The 23,363-nt window shown below is 36.3% G+C and overlaps 1 protein-coding gene across 1 annotated transcript in view; it reads right to left on the reverse strand.

The window, feature by feature from the left end:
* Window positions 1–20,210, reverse strand: part of glis1a (GLIS family zinc finger 1a) — a 41,891-nt gene extending 21,681 nt beyond the window's left edge. Inside the window, exons 1-2 of the mRNA XM_032566039.1 lie at window positions 20,082–20,210; window positions 2,325–3,371 (exon numbers count right to left, since the gene is read on the reverse strand). Of these exons, the coding sequence (XP_032421930.1) occupies window positions 2,325–3,197 (873 nt within the window). The 5' untranslated portion in view covers window positions 3,198–3,371; window positions 20,082–20,210. The remainder of the gene's footprint in view (window positions 1–2,324; window positions 3,372–20,081) is intronic.
* Between the last annotated feature and the right edge of the window lie 3,153 nt (window positions 20,211–23,363).

Below are 23,363 nucleotides of genomic sequence, written 5' to 3' on the forward strand. Positions count from 1 at the left end.
ACAAGCCATTTCTCCCACCAGCACTAGACTTTTACGTTTGTTTTGGTTGTATTTACCCAGAATACCCTGCGCTGTAGTTCACTTCCTGCTTTTGGTGGTCTCCTGTCCACTAGCTGTTTGCATATGAATTCGAACTGTGAACAGTGTTTACATCACTGGCATAGTGATGTAACAGGGACCTAGATTTGTAGGCAGATCAGAGTTCAATTGCGAATTCACACCACCCCAAATGAACCAGACTTTCTAGACAAATGGACTAGAGTTCAATTAAAGTGGATTAAACATGGCCAGTGTGAATGGACCCTGATACGAACCAAAAAAGCTAACTCTAGTCCGCCTTCGTACTAAGGTGTAGGTTTGGTTTAAGTGAACTCCGGTGTGGTTTAAATGCATATGTGAATATCATGCAGACCGGAGACCAATCCAAAAACAGGAAGTGACCTATTGCCCATTGCATTCTGGGTAAAGAGTCTAGCCAAAGACAAGAGAAATCTTACAACTACTAAAATCTGACACAACACCATTTTTATTTACATTTCATAAAGAAGAAAGTTGCACAAAGGTGTTCTTCAGAGGTTTTTGTGTCGTTTCCTTCAGTTGTTCTTAGTGCAGCGCCCCCACTGGTAAAGGACGGAAACAGGTTTTTAAAAAGGTTTGGTTTGTTTCATAAAGTGCTGTGTGAAAGCGAACCGCACCGGCTGAAAATGTAACAAATGTTGCAATTTTGAACCAAATCTACCAAAAAACGCATGTTATGAATAACATTTCATTTAAGGTCATCGTTACGAATTCACTGGTAACAATTAGGGATGGCTTAGGGTTAAGAATAAATGAGGTTACTAAAATGAATGGAAGTCAGTAGAAAGTCATAATATGAGTAGAAATACAAACATGTTTGCATGCTCTTGGGGTGGGTTGTTATTGATTTCTCACCAGAAACTGAACATTTTATTATTTACAAAAAGCTTTACCGTTTCTTTAAGTTTTTATTGTTTGTATTAATTATTGACTGTTGCTAAAATTTATATCTAATATTTAGATATGTTGGGAAAACAGCCATTGTTAAAATGGCTAACTTTGTGTGCCATTTTAACGACGTTACAGGTCACACAGTGCCTTGATGTTGAAAGTAATTCACAAGTGAACGTAAACAGGCACTCCGAAACAAAATCTCACCATTTTGACCTTTACGTCAGGTCATTTAAAAGCCCTGACAGGGCTTGACTGGTCTGAACCTGCTTTCAGTTCGCCTCCGTTTGTGTCAGACTGATCAGACTGTCTGTTAGACATGCAGATGATCAAACTGTTTCCTCTGCCATGTTTCCCTTACTCATGCATAGAGAGGAAGAAACAGGGCTTTATTGAATGAATGCAGGATGTGTCTGTAGCCCTGAAACAGTTAAAGACGTACAAATAATCTGTTGTTAATAGTAAAATAAAGGCAAAATTAGAGGTATTACTTTTACATACTCTATGCCAGAGTTTTAGAAAACAAACCAAATCACCCTGCAAAAATCTACTCCACATTCTGTAGAATAAATACTTTTACATTGGCACTATATTTTTATATTTATAATTAATTCATAGAACATGTCAATACTTTCTAAAGAACTTGCTGGTATGGCAATTCTAATAGAGAATATTGATATTTTCTGTGGTATTATAGCAAGGATTTAGTTGGAGTTTTTTCGGGGGAAGGAGTTTGTCTTATATTTTGTGATTATTTATATCCCGGCTTGCTTCCTGTTTGCCATGCTGTTTTTTGAAAATAAGTCTTTTGTTTTTGAAGTCCTGAAATTAAGCCATTTCAAAAACCTGTGCCGTTACCTAGCAACCCCAGCGGAGTTCTGCCCGCTATCTAGCAACCTCAGCAGAGCTCCAGCATGTTTGGTCAGCTGGTTTTACTGCTGTATGCGCTGTACAATGGCTGCTGGAAAAGACAAGTATTTTGTTGTTGACTTACCACCCAGACACCACTTTCTGTATTCTTGTTAGATGTGCAGGAGGCTCTACTTCCGCTTTTCAGAGATGTACGGTTGTATATTTGCGCATCTATTTGTAGCTATTTTCATTTCTGAGTGTAAAAATTGAGTTGGGGGATGTGGCCAGCAGCATGTTATTTGGATTTAAAGTGACAAGATGCCCTAAAATGGCTCAATTTGAAAGGAGCAGAATGGGCAGAACTGACCAAACTAAAATCTCATTATCTAAGGATGATTTTGTACAAAAATGTAATGAACATGTTTGGTAAAGCCCATAGAGCGATCCTAACCTGTTCAATTAAGCATAATAAGCCACTTTTAAGTCTAAGAAAGACGACTCACCATGCACTTATTAGGTTTTTCTCCAGAATGGACCCTCATGTGAATGAGCAGCTTGTAGCGAGCGTTGAAGGGTTTGTGCCGTCGGACACAGCCAGTCCAGAAACATGCAAACTCCTCCCCTTTACGCTGGTCGATGTGCACCTTTTCGATGTGCCTCACCAGCTCCTCCTGGCTGCTGTACGTGGCGCTGCAGTCGATCCAATGACACGACTGCTCCTGCTGGTCCAGCATGAGGTCCGGTCCTGCTGGTCTACTGAGGCTGGGGGACTGGCTTCTGTCCTGAGCATTGTTACCCAGAGACAGCTGGCCAAGATGGAACAGCTCCCCCTGCTGGTTGCCTATGTGAAACGGCTCCCTTTTACATGGCAAGAAATCATCTGGAGGTTCTTGTTTAATTGAACGGTAATCCTCCTGTAGATTGTGTTGTTGTGACGACACTTTGTGATGGTGGTCAGAATAAGGCACGTGTGAGGTAACAATTGAAGATGATGAAGAAGGAGAAATGGACGAAGGTAGAGATTCAAAAGATGGAGACTTGGCACAACTGGTTAACATGTATGAAATGGGAAGAGAGGGCTGAGGGTAGCAGCTGACCCTCTGAGTGTTAGTTTTTAGCTCTGTTTGACCTGTAATGACAAAATCCTCCACAGTCTTTTCTAAGTGGGGTCCTGCTGTCTTGCAGCTGAGCAGGGAGTTGGGGTTACATCCCAGCGAAGTCCTGGGAAGGGAGCACAGACCACCTGAATGCAGCGACGGCTGGCGGAGACCCCCAAAGGACAGCGGCGCCTGAAGCTCTTCAACATCCTCAAACACGCTCCCAAAGCTGGGTAGGGTGAGCTGCATGTCCGGAGGGCCGAGGTCAGGGGGCCACATACCAGACCGCCAAGAGTCCCAGCCAATGAAACCACCTTAGACCGACCTTAGCAATCCACTGGAGGGAAAACCTTCCACAGCGTCCTCCAAACTTGGTGATCGAGGAGTGGACGGCATCTTCTAGAGAGATAATCTTGTCTCATTTGCTCCAAACTGCAGCTTTTGTCACCAATGCTGTGGAAAACACAACACAAAATGATTGATCAAACAAAAGCCTCAGCGGGTACTCAGAAAAAAATGAGGTGGAAAAGTGAGAATCAATAGATTATTGCATCACTAACATGCATTAATTGTCAAGTAGAAGAAAACTAAAGGAACTAAAACAAGGAACTGAAACAAAATAATCTGATTTGCAAAACTACAACCTGCCTTTATTTTTTTTTTTAAAAAGAGTAAATATTACTATTTTAGCTTTTATATTTTTTCACATATTATTAAAAAGTTTTGTGGCTTTAGTAGCGTATATTCACTAGTAACTGGAGAGGAAGAAAGGAAGAGAGAGCCTATGCATGGTGTGTCTGCGCTGAGCCAGGTGGCGCCCCCTAAAGGCCATATATTGACACTTAATGTCTGTACAGTTTGAAAGTGTGAAACCAAAGTCAAATTTCTTGCACAAAAAAATCCGATTTTACAAAAGCTTCTAGCTTTTTCCCACCACTCTTCTCTAACGGCCTTAAAGGAACAGATGTTGGTGTGATTGATCCTCTGAAGAAACATATTTGTCCACGTCGGCTAAGCTGAGTCAGGCTCTTCAGAGATGTTATGACTCAGCAGGTGTGGCAGCTTTGACTTTTATGCCTCTTATTTCCAGTTTGACTTCAGCAGCAAGTGTTATTTACAACGTCTAGCAACCGCACTGCGATTTGATTGCATGAAATCTGCTTGTTTACAGACTAGCAGTGGTGGAGAAAGTACTTAAACACTGGCCTTAAGTAAAAATACAAATAAACAGACAAAAAAAACCCAGACAAGAATATCACTAAATGTGTCTACGTATGTATTTCCTTTAATACCTCAATAGTGTGCATGTTTTTATTGTGTTTAACTTCTGTGACACAGCTGACATTTAGACTTGTGATTTTGTGCATCTTAATGGAGTTGAATCCATTAAGGAAAATAAAAAGAAGAATGACTATACCTTTAAAAGTTTTTATTTAACTCAAAGCAAAATCAATGTTATTGCTGTGCAGTAGACACTTTGAAGTAAAAGTTGACAGCCTAAAAAAAGGACATTAGCCACACCTAACCCAGGAATAGGCACCAGTCATTTTCAGAGATATTTCAACTCCAGTTAGTTAAGAAAACACTGTGACAAACTGTGAACCTGTTTGTGAAACAACTGGCATTACACGGCCAGTGTAATGTGAACAATATTTAAATTTTCAGAGTGTTGATCCACATGGAGTCACTTTTTTAACCTGTTAACTCGAATAAGTCATTGATTACTTTCAAATTAATAAATCAAAATCGCAATGGGACATGAATGTAACGTATTACGCAACACATTATAGAAATGTAATGGAGTAGAAACTTTATACTAGAAAGAATAGATACTTAAAGGTGACCTATTATGCTTCCTTGAACAAGTTAGGATAGGTCCATGGGTTATACAAAACATGTCCATCACATTTTTTTCTGCTAAATTATTCTTAGATAATGTGATTTTAATCTCCTCGGTTCTGCATATTTTGAGAATGAGCTGTTTTAGGACCTCTTGTCACTTTAAAACCAAATAAGCAGCAGCTTATTTGCCCCCTAACTCAACGTTTACACTCACACTTAAAAATGTCCACTAACCGCTAACAGATGTGCAATTATACAACTGTAGATCTTTGAAAAGCAAAAGTGGAGCCTCCTGCACAACCTACAATAATGCAGTAAGTGGTTTCTGAATGGTAAATCAGCAACTATACACTTGTCTTTTTCAGTAGCCATTGTACAGCGGAAAAAGCAGCTAGGCAGAAGTAGTGGAGCTCAGGTTCGGTTGCTAGGTAACGGGCAGAACTCCGCTGTGGTTACCGCTTACTTTCCAGACACCAAAAATGATCAATTTATTGCCATAAAACAGCATGACAAACAAAAAGCAAGCTATTTATCACCCTGTGAGTTCTGGTAGTTGTATTTTAAATACATGCTGGAGTATAAATAATCACAAGATATAAAACCCAACCCAAAAATGAAGAAAAAGAAAAAAATTCAGATTAAATCCTTTACATAATTCTGGAACGCTGCTTGGGTTGCTAGGTAACAGGGCTGGGCTCGGAATGTAATTCAGGAATGTTACATTCAGGAAGTTTTTGAAACACAAAACAAAACATTAACTTATTGCCGAAAACCGGCTAGTTGGGTTTTTTAAGCTCTTGTGCTGTTTTTAGAAGCGATAGAAATCCAAATGTAAAATTTTTAATTTTGCCCAAAACTGAAGGTATCCACAGTTAGATCTGCTTAAGTACAGCCCCACCACAGCAGTTTAGGATTAATTCTTCCTCACTCCTCTCACAAAAACAGTAGCTCCATTGTGTAAAAAGTCCTTCACAGGTTATTGGAGATGACTCCTTCTCCTCCATCTGCCAGATATTGATGATCTAATTTGCAGCCGGATCCCTGCCACGTGTAATTAGTCATCCAAATGCCTCAAACAGGAATCCATGCTGATGAAATCCGGTTGATTCTTTATGAGCTATAAACCGGCACGGCTAAGAGGATGAGTAAGAACACTTCTGTAGTTATATTAGCTGATGATGGAGTCCCTAAGTGTAGGTTCAGGCCCGTGTTTCCTGGTATGCTCTGGTTTAAAGTTTTATGATTCTTCCCGTAAATCGCTGGAGTTCCCCCCACCGGAGTCGTGTAGCAGACCAGTCATGGGAACTGTGGTTATATCTTAATTAGAGAGGCTGCGATGTGTCTGTGCCTCAGCGAGCTCAACGGGATTAATAGCAAAGTGGTTTGGTGTGACTGAAGAATGATAATTGCAAGCCACTACCTGCTGGCTTTGAGAGCTGGAACCAATATTAAGAGTTTTGAGAGGAAATAAAACTATCAGAAGATGAGAAAATACATAATAATCACTCAATTATTCATAATCGCATCCGATCTCTTCCAGGAATGTATCGGATTTCCAGCTGTAAGTGCAGCTGTGTCTGTTCACCAAAAACACTTTGGTCCTGATCCAGAAAGAAGAGCCAGACAGTGAAACTAAGAAAAGTGTCCCGCAAACCCTGAAGCAAGCCAGCGAGCTCTGTAAAATAGCAACCTCATCTCATGTGGTGCCTTTTAAAGACTCACTTGCTGAGGTTAGCTAAACACAGCTGTGGCATTTTAGGACAAGCTAATGTGTACTTATCTCAACAATAAGCACAAAGGATTCTTTCATATGCTTTCTAGTTTATTTGCAACGTGGGAAGGATCAATTTTTTTTGTTGTTGTTTTATTACTGAAATAAACCTAAACCCATAAGAACCAACATTTCTAATTATGATCCTCATGAATTAGAATTTATTGGAGCTAGAGTCCATTTCTGGGGATTAAAATATGGATTTTTATAGGTCTTTTTATCTCATAATAAATGCCTTCTGTAAGGGATTAATACTCCTCAAACTATTTTTTTTTTACATTTTATCACATAACCAGTGGCGTCCTCAAGTGGGGGGCCTAAGAGGGCCATGGCCCTTTTTGGAAAAAAAAAAAGAAAAAAGATTAACAAAAAAAGCTCTCTCTATATATAAATATAAATATTGTACTGGCTTTTAAATGCTTTATTTATATATGCCAACAGAAATGTGTGTTTTTCTGCTCAGAATTGCCAAATATTTCTAAATACATGCAGACACAAACAAATGACAAATGTTTTTTTAATTCACAGCTGCAGATGATGAAATAATTCATTGCTTTAACTGATTCATTTAAAGATACAACAGATCTGAATCTGATTATAAATTATTACATGTGGTTAAATTAAATCAGCCAAGTATTGGACTAATTTGTAATCAGTTGTCTTGATAAGGTTACATCCTGTTCAGTTTTGTTTTTTACTTTGGTTTGCAACAGCATTTTAAACAACTGAAACTATGTATTTGATTGGACAAACCCCAAGGGAGAATTTAACTTTACGAAATTCACCCAACTAAGCGTTTTGTAAAGCCAGCAGTGCAGCAGATCAATGTTTTCTTTTGTCCTACATTAATTTTAGCTTCATCTCCCACCAGATGTTATTTATTCCACCAAATCCAAATGTCACAAACAGCTGTGGTCTCTCAGAATCCAAAGGTATTTTCTCTGGCTGTAATTTACATAAATATACATGACTCTGGGTGGACTTTCACCAAAATGCACGCATAACGCCTCATTTAAATGTGGGCAAAACTGTGTGAGATGCTATTAGATTGTTGGCTCTGTTTTAGGAGCAGAACTGCCTTTGTGGGAATTAGGACATGCAAACTGTGGTTTACACACATTTATAAGTGAAAATATACTCATGAAATTCCCCCAAAGTTTGCAGCTTGAAATTTTTCCCAGAAACTAAACAGAAAATTAAAGCTTTCATACAACAGGAGCTCAACTCTCAACATTGTTTTTGAAATAAGCAAAAGCATGAGGAGTTATAGTGAAAATAAAAACATAAAACTAATATCTTAATAAGCAATTAACTTTATGAGCAGCAACAATTCTTCTTAGTAAAAGCAAAGTTTTATATTTTAAATTTGTGGTTTTGATTGTTTTGCTTCAATATCGGGATACTGTGAAACTGTTGATTAAAACCAAATAATTCCCAGATGGCTTATTTATTTTATTAACTTATTTCATGTTTATAACATGGTTGAAAAGCAGAAGAGTGAACCAAACAGGAAAATATAATACAGAGGACCATGAAGCCACTCACAAATGGCTGAAATCAGTGAATACTTGAGACCCCCATTTGTTAAAACTTTTCAATGTTTTGACAGGATAATATGAGACAGTTAATCTCTGAAAACATCAAGCTCCTCCACCTCCACCCTGAGCTACTATTGCTGTCTGAAATAATGTTCCCGACACAATAACAACTAATCAGAGCCGGGAGGAGGGTCTTAGTGCTGTCAATCAACCTCATGTACGCTGCTCAATTTGCTAATGGCAGAAAAATAACTTACAGTTCCAAGAAAGCCGTTTATCAGTGGCTGTGCTAATTAGCATTCATAGCAGGTTACGTTGTGGTGAACCAGCTGTAGCTTAGCAAAGAGCAAGGGGAGTGGGTGAGCATGAGAGTGATTGACAGCGCTAAGACCCTCCTCCCAGCTCTGTCTAATTCAGACAATTTCATTACTACACCAACCTGAGTATAACTTCCACTGTTTCCTGCTACCATAGTATGAAGACAGAGATTTAATACTTCAAAACACAAAACCAAGTAGTTTGGTCTAGTTTCTAGTGCAAATGTCTTAGTGCACTTGAAATAAAACAAAACTAATTTAAAACTAACTTTTCTGCAAGATATAAGAGCTTCTTTTAAGTGAATAATTCTTAACATTGATTAAAAAAAGCACTAGTTCCACTGATAAATATTTTACTTACAACATGGGAAAAATACTCAGTCTTTGGTTACCTAGCAACTCATTCACTCTTTGGTTACCTAGCAACAACCAGTTGAGTAACTCGCGCAGCAGCAGTTTAATAATTCACCACTGTGCCTCGTAACTGCTTAAAAATAAAAAACAACAGCGTGGAGTGAAAACTGTGGATAAAACTGGAAGTTATGTCACCATTTTAGCAGCATTTCAGATATCTAAAACACAAAACGAATCAATAATTTTTGATATCAACAAATATTAAATGCTTATATCGTGATACATTTTTCAGCCATATCGTCAACTGTAGGATGGGATAAGATGCAGGTTTAAAAGTCACATTGAGTCAAACAAAGATCTAACAAACACAGTATCTCAAAGATGCATCATCCTTCACCAAATCATGTTTTCTGTTAAAAACATTGGTACTTTAATACAGTGCTCTGCTATCTTTTGAGCAAAAAATAGGTCCTAAAAATTCACCACAATGAGTAAACATCATGTCTTCTGAATCCTCATAGAAGACAGTATTATGTCCCTTAAATATTTGTTCCAGTTCATCCTCTTCATTATGTGTTTTTCACAGAAACAAGTGCTACAATAATTAGGCGCTGATCTCATATTTTGACCAAAGATGAATGTGGCGATCAGTCGTCACCACCTGAGCAGACGTGCAGAGCCAAATATTTCCAAGCAGGTGTGGATCTGTCAGAAAGTTTAGCAGCAGATGGCAGGAAATTCCCCTGGAATGACAGCGGTTCAGTCCAAACCACAAGAGAAAGGCCTGTGGACCAGAACCAGAGGCATCAGCAGCAGGGCGTCTGCTAAATCTCTCCTCCGACGGACTTAAACTGGTTTGATTAGCCTTGACTGCCTCTTCCCAATCTGTTTTTGGGTGGTATTCGATGAGAGGAAACCTTGTGAGAACGGACCGTGTTTTACATGTTCTGGATTATTAAAACCAATGTTCAGCGGATCCGTCGAGCAACACTTTCCACATGATTTCACAGACGGTAGTGAATGATGAACACAAGACGTTGTCCTGGGAGAGCCTGAAATTTAAAGTTTGTTTCCCTTCGCAACATTAAATTATTAGCGTCATAATGTATCCGTCTGTGCTGCCTGAGTAAACAACTGAAAGTCATGATGTCACATTAAAGATGGCCTCTGTTCTGTCTCTGGCTTCCTCAGCCCTGCAAAACACAACGAATCCAGAAAAAATACTGATTTTAGGTTTGTCAGTGGTTTTCTACAGTTATGTTTTTGACTTGGAATAAAAAAATCATAGTGGCAGCCAGACCAGGCACAGCCAAAATAAAAAAAAAAGAAATATAATTGTATTCATTTATTTATTTTTGTATAATAGAATTTCTATTAAACTTTTTAAGAAGGGGCCATGGCCTCCACAAGCCCCTCTCTTGGGGGCACCACTGATCAAATACTTTCAGAAACTGTTTAAAGAAATTGACTACTACATGCAGATGGAGGATCAGTTCAGATCTAGTGCCACAAAAAAGTGTTTTTTGCATCCTTCTGGATTTTTTATTTCATTTATTTTTTGCTTTTTTTGTTCCATCTAAATGATTTGGCTCATCAAACATTTTAATACACTGGAAAAACACAAAATCTTATGAAGTATTTTTGGTCTAGTTTCTAGTCCAATTTTCTCAGCACACTTGAAATAAGACAAAACTAACTTATGAGTAACTTTTCAGCAAAATACAGGAGCTTGTTTTAAGTCAGTAATTTGTTAATATTAATGAAAAAGTTCTAGTTCCATTGGCAGAGTATTTCTTTTATGGTTAGACATTGTTTCCATGTCATAAGTGAAATAGTCTGCCATTGAATCTCAAACCTTTTTTTGTCAATATTAATGAATGATTTAATTAAAACAAGCTCCTCTGTGTTGCTGAAAGATTACTTGTAAGTTTGCCTTGTCTTATTTCAAGTGTTAGAAGATACTTGACCATAAGTATTTAGTAAGATTTGTCTAGGACTGCGCTTTCCAGGTAAACAAAATAGAGTTAAAGTGAACTAACCCGGGCTGATGTGAATGCATCCTTTAACTAGGCCACTCCAAACAACATTTTTAAGGAATTCAGAGTAATTGTTCTGTTGTAAATACCATGTTTTCCTGACCTTAGAATCACAATCTGATGGCTGAATGTTCTCAGGGATTTTCCGAGCTACAGCAGGAATCCCTTTACTGGATCCATTTACCGGGAATACCCAGAATCCACTGGAGGCACCGCATGTCCCTTCTGACCTGGAAACGTCTTAGAATCCGACCCATCTGAGCCATCGGACCCAATCTCAATGACAAGGACACATGGAGAAATTTCAAGTTGACTGCCAAAGATAACTTCAGGCAGACAACTATAGTTTTCTCTGAATGACCGTGACTCTGACGGGGTCACATTTCAAATCTGTCCAGGGGAAAGTGAGAGAAAAGAATCAAATAAAGTCATTTAAAATAAGTAATATTGTAAAGGCACTGTTGTTTCAGGGTTTGTAGAAAGTATACAAGTTATACTCACATTCTGACCAACAATTCCTGCTCTGAATCGATGTAAGCACACATATTTATCCAAATTTTGTTTCAGCCCAACCTCTTAAAATATAAATTTTTCTGTGAGGTCCATATTAAACGTATAAGCGCTGTGCACCTCTGCTCTGCTGACTCTGCAAGGTGGTGTCATTAATCTTGACAGATTTTTATAATGTTTTACCTGCTATGTTTATTATCCTTGTATGTTAGTCTTAGGTTGGTCCCAGGAATAATATTTGAGAAGAAATCCCTCAACACCAAGTCTGGTCTTCTCATTACTGTATGTGTCCCAACATAAACTATTGGCAGAAAATAGCGCCGTGCTGCTACTGACCATTACCTCATATCTTTAAAATATTAACTTTAATTTAATGGTAAACCTCCGGCTTGTTTTGACTTTATTAAATAATATCCTTAATGTGATATTTTATATTCATGCAGCTCTATAAATAAAACTATTTAATGTGCCACCATACCAACGTCTAACTCAGGACTTTATGGAAAATTTTTAAAAATTACATCTTCTGTGCTGTTTTGTTCCCCAGATAGTAATGTTTTCACATAAAGAAGCACATTTTTGCACTATAAAACAGAAATCCAAATAGAGGTTAATAAAATTAGAAAGATGGATGACTATTTATGGTTAAAAAATTGATATTTGACTATTTAACGCAACAGAACAGCTATCACAAATGCATAATTTTATTTTTCCAACCTTCCTGTAATCTAGGTCTGGACAACATGGTTGAGAAATGTATCACGATATAAGCATTTCATTTAAGTCGAAATCGATAATTATTTTAGTTTTTTTGTTTTAAATATCTGAAATACAACCACACTGGTGGTGTGACCTTTCCTGTTTTAGTCATAGTTTTCACTCCACGACGTTGTTTTTCATTCTTAAGCAATTATGAGGCACAAACCTTAAACTGCTGCTGCGAAAGTTACTCACCAGGTTGTTGCTAGGTAACTGCAGAGTGAGTGAGTTGCTAGGTAACCAAAGAGTGAGAGAGTCAGTTGCTCCCACCAGCCTTTCTAAGGCAGCAGTGAGCGGTTGAGCAGCTAATGCCGTGCGGTTATGGGTCAGAGTTCAGTGAAATTATTGAATATTCTACCAGATGTAATATCTATTGATATTGATCATGTCTCTATCACAATATATATTGTTATTGATTTATTAGCCAGCCCGTCCATAATCTATAAAATGATTTTTAGCACTGAAGGAGCTGCCTCAGTTTCTGGTTGATGCCATGTGATCATAATCTCCTGTATTCCCCGTATGTCTGGATTAAAAATCTGAGTTGAAAGAAGCATTTTTTTTTTTCAAAGAAAACCTTCAGGCCTTAGTTTTGTGAATAAAATCTCACAACACAAAGTTTGTTGATAAACCAAACTTGAACTTTTGAACCAAAAACCTTAATGTTTCTGCTGGGAAGCTGAAGCAGCATTTCATTTTTCAGCATCACTGCAAAAACACAAAATCTTACCAAGTATTTTAGTTTCTACTGAAAATATCTTAGTAGACTTGAAATTAAACAAAACTAGCTTGCAAGTAACTTCAGCGAGATAAGTAGCTTGTTTTAAGTGAACAAGTGTTATTTCCGCTGACAGATCATTTCATTTATAAAATGGGAAATTACTTGTTATTAGTGAAATAATCTACCAGTTTAACTGGTGTGTTTTTTTAAATCAATATTAAGGGAGCTGGCTTAGATCTTTTAAAAGATAGAGGTCAAATAAAGATATGGGATGGAAAATAGCCTGAACCAAAATCTGGTTTTTATTTTTATTTAAGTTTGAGGATCTAAAGATGTTTTATATCTACTGTACAATCACTATTATTTGTTGAGAATATTATGGCTTTGGGTGACTTTATGAGCTTAGATGCCCTGAAACAACTGTAGCCTATAATTACTGCTTAAAACAGACGGTGAAGGTAATGCAGGGCGATTTACAGTTTTATCTATTTAAACTATCATAACTCCAATAGTTATAATTGTTATTCACATATTATTTATTTGATAAATAACATAATGTTCTATATTTTTTTAGGGCTTAAATAAATAATTGGATTAATTGTGATTAATGGATTTATTGAAATAATTAATCACACAATTCACAATTGTCAGAGTAATCAATAGAATATTCAATTACTAAAATAATCATTCATTGGAGCCCCAATCTTTTTGATTATCTTTGATTAAACGTAATTGACCCTCAGCAGATGTTTTTTTGTTTTTAATCATGCTGACCTACAAAATGCTGCCGGATTTTTGGGTTTATCTAAATTCTAATATCTTTATGTACTGACATATTCATACTGTCATTTATCTTCCTGACATGAAAAAAATAAGAAATAGGATAAAATCTGTGTCATTAATCTTACAATCTGTTGTTTGGGACACATTCTGAGCTTTGAAGATTTAAACCAGATTAGGTTTTTTTCTGCTCATTTGTGTACATTTTTCATAAGATTATTTTAATGTTGGCTCTCTTAAGGGTGCTTTCACACCAGCCATGATCAGTCCGCTGTATTTGAACTCTTGTTCGTTTGCATAAAAAGTCTGGTTCGTTTGGGGCAACATGAATGCTACTCCAACACTTCAACCAAAACTCTCGGTTTTGGCTGAACTCTCCAAATCGAGAATTTGAAGTGATCTCTGACGCAGTTCGAATGCATATGTGAACGCTAAGTGGACTGGAGACCGCTAGAAAACAGAAAGAGAACCATAGCACAAGGCATTCTGGGTAAATACAACCAAATGCTGTAGCCTATGAGGAGAAATGTACACAAAAGAGAAATCCTATAACCACAAAAAGCCGACGCTACTCCATCTTTGTTTACATTTTGTGAAGAAGGATGTTGTGCTCATGTCTTCTTCAGAGCTTTTTGTGTCGTTTTCTTCACTGGTCCTTGCTGCAGCGCCACCACAGGCGAGGAGGGGAACAGGTTTTTTAAAGGGTTTGGATTGTTTGACGCAGTGCAGTGTTAAAGCAAACTGCAGCAGCTGAAAATGTAACAAATGTTGCAGGTTTTTCTTGGCTCCCAATCAAACCGAGCCTACCGGACTATCAGGTATGAAAACATGCTAAACTTGAAACATTTCAATTTACTGCACTTTTCAATCCAAGAATCAGTTTGATCTATTTCCCCTGATCAGCAATCAGTTATTAAATTACCATTTTAAATCTACATTTTAACATTAAAATAAAATATCCAAACGCATCCAAAACCGCTTTTTTTTTACTGCATTGCGCAAAAGAAAACAAAAGTTCCGGGACTTTCAGTGATTTACCAAGTAAAAACAATTTATAAAAACCCTGGCTTCCAGCTATAATGCACCCCAGAAACGATGTTGAAACCGTTACCTCTGACACTGGCAGCGGGTTGAATTACCCAGCTGTGTCACCCTTGGGTGTTGCAAAAGACCCAACACCCGTAGCCAGGAATAATATTTCCGCACCAAACCAAAACGAGCTCTGCCTATGGCCAATCGCTGTTAATATCCGTGAAATGTATGTAGGAACTGGGCAGCGAAGGAAAACATGCGACAAACCATTTCAACAGTGTGGTGTGGAAACAGAATAACTCTCATAAAACATCCGTTGAAACCAGGAAGACAAGAAAAATGTGACAAATTCAGGCGCCGCGCCAGGGTGTTTTTTAGTCCTGGTCACAAATATTTATATGAGCCAGCAAATCCTTTTTTTTTTTTTCTTCCAGGCAGTAATGAAAACCATATGATCAGAGTTGTTTCTCTGTGGCTTTGAAACCTTAATTAAATGCATTAGGTCATGCTGTGCTACGTAATGTAAACACAAGTAATAAAAGCAGCTTAGTAACAAAGCTGTGACAATAAATTAACTCTATTACAATAAAATCACTATTAGTATTCAGATTGGTGATATATATCCACCAATATGAATACCAATAATTATTTGTTTTTCATTTACATGTTGCTTAAAGTGAAGTTAGGTCAAATATTAATCTTTCTTATTGACATAATGTTTTATTTGCATAATTTTTTCTCTGGCATGCCCTCTGCTCTTCTGTCATCTATTAGGGCCTAAAAGAAGAGGATTAAATTTCCCCAAAAATACCTTTTGAAATTAATCTCAGAAAAACTTAAATTTCGGAGTTTCAAAAATCTAAAATTTGCAAGAAAAAAACTCAGACATTTCTAGAATAATCTCAGAAATTTTCCAGAAAACATTTTCCACTTTTGGAAATTTTCTGAGTTGAAATTTCCAAATTTTTTTCCACAACATTCCTGGGAGTAATCTGAATATTCAGATTTTTTTTTACTAGCAAACTTTCCACTTTTGGAGCCATATTTTTCTAAAACAGGACTCTTTCCTGCTCTTTGATCCCGCCACTATTTTGTTACTGTATCAACTGGCTCTGCTTAAGGATGGGCAGTATCGCCCTCTGGTGGATGGAGGCCAAACTACAACACTGAAAAAAAATGTAACATTATTAGCTAATCAATTGGAACTCATCTTAATCTAATAAACCATTAATTGACAATTAATCATAAGTCAATTAACAGTTTGCATCTCTGCAAATGACTCCTCAAAATAATTACAGGACCAACAAGCAATTTGACAAATAAATTAGTGTGGCATTAAATGCAAGAAAGTAATAAAAAGAAGAGATTTATTTAATAATTGATCAATTAATTACGTATAGATATATATTTCTTTTATGATTAAGTTTTTAATTTATTTCTGTGTTTTTATGCATATTTTTTTTATTTAAACCGATAGTTTTCAGTCACTTTTATCTTTGGAATAGTATATATTGAAATGTTTTTTTGCACATTTTTCTATGAGCTGCCTTAACAGAATATTATACAGAATATATAATATATTTTGGTGTCTCAGCTCTGTGATTTTCATACTGAGGGGTTTTCTGGTTGTACAAGTGAAAAAGAATTGTGTGTTTCTATGATAGCTTTGAAGATTACTTGCCAACGCTACGTGTTCGTCCAGGAGGATTGAATGATGCAAGTCGGTGACTCGATGAAATATGTAGGGCTTCCTTAAACAGAAAACTTTCTAAACTAATTTGAATAACTAAATTAACTAATATTAGGCCTATTAAAACAAATTTTTCTAGTTGATAAGTTGTCCCACAAGTTATTGCCATAAACAATAATACTGTTGTTTTGAGACCATTTACAAGTAATTTAATAGTAATAATGACATAATAATGCAAGAACACATCCTCAAAGATCAATAAACTTTAAATTCTGATGAACATTTAACACTGGAGCTGGAAGACATTTCAAATATCCAAACTAAATAAACAAAACAACAGAATTAACAAATATAATGAATTATGAAGTCTCTGTAAACAAAACTGTCCTTCAAAGAAAAGGCCTTGTTGGGACAAAAGCACCAGATTTAAGAATTTTATCTCTAAGATAAGAGAGAAAAGAGAAAAACAATAAATCATGCAAATGGAAATGATTAAGTTTGTTCTAATTTATCATGCGATAATCGAGTTGTTGCTTATTGTGACAGGCTTTTATTGTACTGTTAGGATCAACTGGAATGGCTCAGTGATTGGATTGAAATGTGTGTTTTTGTAAAGACGACCTTTGTTGTAAATTGGCGCAACATAAATAAACTGAACCGAATTGAATAAGATCTGTGGCCTAAACAACAGCTGCTTCAAATATACAAACATTGTTAATAAGACAAATAAAACATGACAATATGCCAACAAAAGCAGCTGAATACTAGCTTTTGTTAACTGTATAGTGGTAATATACATTTCTGATAGATATATCTTCTAATTTATCTCTCATGAAACCATTAAATCAAATCGTATTCTCATTCTTAATAAATAAATGTTAAAATTCCAGATCTATGGTAAAATGTAAGCATTAATGGTGACCCCCTTGGTTCGTTTATGCCTTGATCTGGCTTTATGTGTTTACTCCTGTTTTGTATTCTCACTACAAACAGGAATAAACATATTAATTTGCAGATATAATGGTCAGAAAATACTCTATTCCATCTGGTTTTGTTGATTTGTACTCGGTGCAGAGGAACCAAAACAAAGATAATCCTAACAGACGGAAATAATTTTTTAGAAGATTTTCCTCGCAGAAAGGATAAACCGCTCCAGGGTTCTCAACAGGCACCGCTCAGCTCTGCTTCTGCTTTTTTTTCCATGGTGTGAGCTGACTGCCTCCACCTCAGGAGACGTTTCCTGCAGCTGCATGGAGCATGCAGTAATGCAGAACCCCTCCTCCACCTGTTGCTGAGCAAAGCATTTATAACCAGATTTGATATTTTGCACCATAACTATAGTTATTTGACAACTGCTGCTCTGTTTGTTTGTTTTTTGCTTTTATTTTGTTCAAATCCATTTAATTGACATAAATGTTACAGATAACATTATTCCAACGATGGTTATTTAAAATATAAAATTAAAATAAAAAACACTGACCGTCCGCTTCATGAGACTGTCTTCAGTCAGAGGCTTCTTCAAATATACTGTAACACAGACTGCTACAGGAGGTCTTTCCTGCCCATAGTCATCCCCATCTACAACAACTCTTTAATTAAATGACTTACATGTTACAATAACATTTAATTTCACTTTTGGATCAATAAAGTATTTTTAATTGAAAGTTATTTTTAATGTTTTATGTGCATACTGTTTATGTCATCAAATATTTAATTATTTATGTGTTTGTCACAACTACTGATACGTAAATTTAAATATTAATTAAAGGCAGAGAGGTGGCCAAAAACTGTACTCAAGTAAGAGTAGCTATATCTCAACTTATTTTTAGTCAGCTAAGAGTAAAAAGTGTTTGTAAAACATGAAATATTTAAATATATACTATAATATAGCATTGAAAATATACAGTTATGTGAAAATTGTGATATTTTTAAGGACCTTATATGAATAACAATTCATATAAATAACATAATTACAAAATAACAAAATCAGGCAATAGAAAAATAATTCCAGATCAATTTCCTTCAATTTAAAGTGTAGAAAAACTACAGATTTGTGTCTGTGTCCGGTGAATTTTTAGTTACAAAAAAACAAGCTGTGAAGTTACTCACAGTGTGTCGAGTATCCAGAAATTTTAAACAAGTTAAAGCAAAAAGTAGTAAAAAATACTCCTAAAAGCAATTTTTCCCCTCAAGAAAATTGCTCAAGTAAATGTAACTTGTGGAAATGTAACTAGTTACTACCCAGAGCTGGAGTAATTTAATTACTTCCCATTTATAATTTAGATTTAGCTGAAATTACGTGCCCTGCGACAGACTGGCGTCCCGACACCACCCGGAACCCTGGAGATCGGCACCAGCACCCCTCTCGACCCCACTAGGGACAAGGATGTTAGAAAATGGATGGATGGATGGATGGATGGATGGATGGATGAAATTACGTGTTAAAATCAACAATGTAAAGCTTACATCCTCGTTTTTGTGATGTTATTAAGCTCACATAAGCTTTTATTTCCACTTTTTTAGTGAATTAAACAAAAATATTACAAAAAAAGTTAAACTGTAAAAAAATTAAAATCTACATAATACACACATTTTTCCAGACTGAATTAACTGAGGTCTATAATATATAATTTCAATACCTGATGCTATCATTTGCTTTTCCTTGACAGGTTGGTTATGTTTGCAGCACTCGGGTTGCCATGTCGCAACCCAAAGACACATTTAGCTGCTTACATTTGTAAAGCTTTGCATTAGAAAAACAATCCACTTCATCTGAAAAGCTTTTGTTATTCTTTTTTCCTGGCATGAAGCTGAAGTGAACATGCAGAAGATCTGCCAATCCAAACAAATATTTCAGGTCGACACAAATCTTGGCTTGCTGCTGTTTCCCACTCCAGCTGTGCACTTGACCAAACAATTTGAGCATCTGGAGAAATAATTGGCCAGTCGCTGGTATTGATCAACAACTCAATCAGCCTCTCAAAGGCATAATAGCTATATAGGGCTTTGAAAAACACTGTAAATTTAGTTTATTACTGTTTTTATTGCCACATATTTAAGATAATATGAAGTAGATAATAAAATCAAATGTGATTCAACCCTGGCTGCACACACCTCTGTGGCACAGCATTGCAATCATAAACCATAATCCTGCAAAAGCTCCATGCCAGTGATATCATGAGACTAATGAATAAAACAATCCTCCTCATCTGTTGGACCCTCAGTAAGCCAGATTTCCACCCCCTGCGCAGCACTTCTCATTCCAGCTACATTACATAAATCAGTGAGATGCAGAGGAGTGGAAAGGAAGAGTCCCATAAGTAATAAGAAGAGGGGGGGGGAAAATATCAGACCAAATCATTCGGGGATGATCTCACCACAGTGTAGCCTACAGCACCCACTCTATTAATTTCACAAAACTTTGTTGCACAATCAAAACAAGATCTTGTGTAATTCATCATATGGAAGTAAAGTCAGACCTGAAAAGTCATTTTCCAAACCCCACTGTGGAAGTATTTTCTTCCATCCCGGGAAGATTTCTCTTTTTTCCCTCATTAATCATAAAACAGACACTTTTCTGGACTTAATTTAGCTAAACGTTGCTTCATCTCTCACCTGGAGCCTATTTATAGAAACAGATGCATCCTGTTATAGTGTCACACAGAGACTGAGTCACTTTAACGCCATAAAAGTATTATTCAAACATAGCAGTGGATATAAAGCGTAAACACTGCGTGGGAAAGTCTCCCGCTGCATTATAACGCCGGTCCGGAGGCAGAAACAACAGGAAAGCATTAAAAGGTCTCCTCTTACCGTATCACGTCCAGGCATTCAGCGGTAGTAGAGGTCTCGTCCTCGCGCTGGCTGCACGCGGACTGTAGTTCCTACTGTCACTGCAGCTCGCGCTCACAGCTCGCGTGCTGCATCAGCTTTGTGGCGCGCGCGCACACGCACCCGACCCTCTCTCCCCCTGAAAAACCCCAGCTCACCCCCCGCCCACACTTGTTTCTGCCAATAATAGAGCATCATTAAAGTAAACCAGCTGTGCGCAGGTATTACAACAGCAGCCCTTCATTGTCCATTCATTAAAAGGCTCCATTCATTGTTCAAAATTTAGGTTTTAAAATAAAAATAAAAAAAATTAAAACAGCAGTTTAGGAAATTAAGTTAAATAAAAAATAGGTTACTGTTACGTTAATGATTTAAACTCGTTATTAAACAGTAAAAACGGATTAAATTCCCACATGCGTACGCGGTCCCATATTTCCCTAGTTGGTATCCGTACCTGGCTGTCATCACGGTTGCTATGGAGTTGCTATGACAACAATAAACAAGCCAGGAGCTTAGAATCTCGGCTCGTTCCTATCTAATTTCTAAACAATGTAAGTACATTACAGCTTGTACTTATTTAGGATGTTAGCAGAGGTGGATAGAGTAACCAAAAAATGCTACTCAAGTAAATGTAACACTATTTCAACACATTTTCAAGTAAAAGTAAAAAGTAGCCGTTCAAGAACTCAAGTCAGATCTAAAAATTTAGTAAGAAAAAAAGCTACTCAAGTACTGAGTAACTGATCAAAACATAAATCATTTAATATTTAAAAATTGCATAATCAGACGGACCAAAATATAAAGTTATGTGGAAATTTTGGTATTTTACAAACCAAAATAATTCATATAAATTGGCAAAAGAAAAATATTTTTGAAATCAATTTCTTTCAATATAAAATTTATCAAACTTTAACAAAAATACAGGTGTATGTCTGTGTCTGGTGATTTGTTGTTTGTTAAAACAAGTTTATTCTTCATTCCGGGAAGTTACTCACAGTGAGAAGAGTATCCAGAAATTTTACTGAAGTAAACATAATGATATTTCCTAATAAAATTACCAAAGTGAAAGTAAAAAGTACTGTGTAGTAAAAATACTTTTTCCAAAACGTTACCCAAATAAATGTAACTAAGTAAATGTAACTAGTGTACTAGTTTACACAAATTATGTCAAAAAGTGAAAGTATGGAACTCAGCAAATGTCAGCTGTCAAAATTAAATTAAAACTCTTGGAAATCACTGTTTTAGAGTTTTGCTTTTAGCTGTATCATCTGTTTAATGATTACTAAACAATATATATGTCAAAATTACCTGTTTTTGCAGAGTCATGCTTTCATAGTACTGAGTGCCAATGGCAGAAAAGTCAGGTACAGTCTATAAATTTATTTTAATTAAAAAGTATTTACAGCTTGAATTAAGATTAAAAAGATATGTTTAAATTGTAACTCTGGGAATTACATTTAGGGAAAAAATGTCTTATAAACAAAATGTCAAATGTGATTTTGTTGACACTGCAATAAATATGGCAACTTAATGAGATGAGAAAAACAATTTTAAATTCATTAGAGATTTTAATACTATAAATATTGGTACATAATTTAAGGGAAAAAATGTTCCTGAGCTCTATTTTTATTTAAAAATACTGTGTTTACTGAGTTTTATAGAACTGCTGAGTTTATGTGAAGTCTTTATGTATTTAAATCAGCAGCCAATCCCATAAAATACACAAAAGATTCTGACTTTGCTTTTCTAAACTGGCTGTATTTAGTAAGCTTATTATCAAGCAAACATTTGTTTATATGAAGAATTCCAGAAATATTTTTCTATTTATTTCATAATTGTTTACCTTTAAATTTTTGTACCTTGGAATTAAATTTCTGTTCTGAGACAAACACAGGCTTTTTTGTTCCTTAATTTAAATTTTAAGTAGTGAAGCTGTCAACTTGTACGCTCATAACTGCTGTTACGCAACTTTAAAATTGTTTTATTTGTCATTTAAAGTTCACAAGGAAACCTTTTTGCCATATTTTAATCAGTACCAGTTGCTATAGATATTCTGTGTGCACAAATAATAAGCAAGTGAGTATTTTGATAATCATTTTTATTGTATTGTATTTTCTAACTCCAAGCTGGACGATCACAGCAGGTGTCATGTTGGTGCAATGATTGAAGGTTTGGCCTAATTATTAGACAGCTTCTTTAAATGGGGCAAAAGGAGATTTAAAGGGACAGTATGATGTAAAATTGACTTTTTTGAGCTTTGCATCATGTTACAATGTTATCCTCTCATCAAAAACATACCTGGAGTATTGTTTTGATTCTTTCATGCATGTTTGAGAAATCCTTTTATCTCCATGACAACCATTCAGCTGTGCAAAACGCCTGGGTGGATCTGGCTCCGCCCTCGAGTCATAGCTCCTCCTCTGAGCTGCAGTTTTCAGTCTTCTGAGCTTCTGCCTCACAGAGCAGCGAGTCTCCCACTCAGCTCCTTCAGACTAGCCAGCAGCAATTAGCAAACACCTGGTGGAACTGCACATCTGCTGAACTCGTTATACAAACTTACTTCTCAGCGAAGTGGTGATAAAAACATTGTAAAAGAGACAGAGGCCCAATTTCAAGGTGTTAAATCATGAAGTAGAATTTCTTTTAGGACATATTTGATATAAATGTAATTTTTATAACAACTGAAGGTAAATAGTTACCTGATTGCTCTGTAAAATGGCACTTTGTACCCAGAAAGCACATGATACTACCCTTTTTAAGAAGTGTAAAGTTACTCGTCAACACACACAAAAAAATTCCGACTCCATGAAAGGAAGGCTGGTCACTGTTAAAAAAAGAAGATTGGCTATATTGGTTACAGATTTATTTTCTTACTGTCAGAAATGTTTATTGGAAAGTTTTGAGTTGTTTATAATTTTCACTTAAACAGATGAAAATAAAAAAGTGAAAAGGGAACATGTGTGTTTTTCATTTAGTTGCGTAATAATTCTGCACAACAATAGTTGCCCAGTAACTGAACACATTTAGATATTCTCTTAAGAAAGAAGGAACCTCACTTTTACTTTGGCCTGCTATGCTTCTATTAAGAAGTTATGAAAGGTGAGGCTCAAAACCAGCTTTTGTAGGGCCTCTTGTCACTTTAAATCCATATAAGCTGCTGTTGGCCACGCCCCCAATTCAACGTTTACACTCGCACTGAAAATGGCAGCAAACAGATGCACAACTGTACGTCTTTGAAAGGCGCAGCCAACAAGAATGCACCGA

Source organism: Xiphophorus hellerii, chromosome 6 (genome assembly GCF_003331165.1).
Source record: "Xiphophorus hellerii strain 12219 chromosome 6, Xiphophorus_hellerii-4.1, whole genome shotgun sequence".
Lineage (NCBI taxonomy): Eukaryota > Metazoa > Chordata > Actinopteri > Cyprinodontiformes > Poeciliidae > Xiphophorus > Xiphophorus hellerii.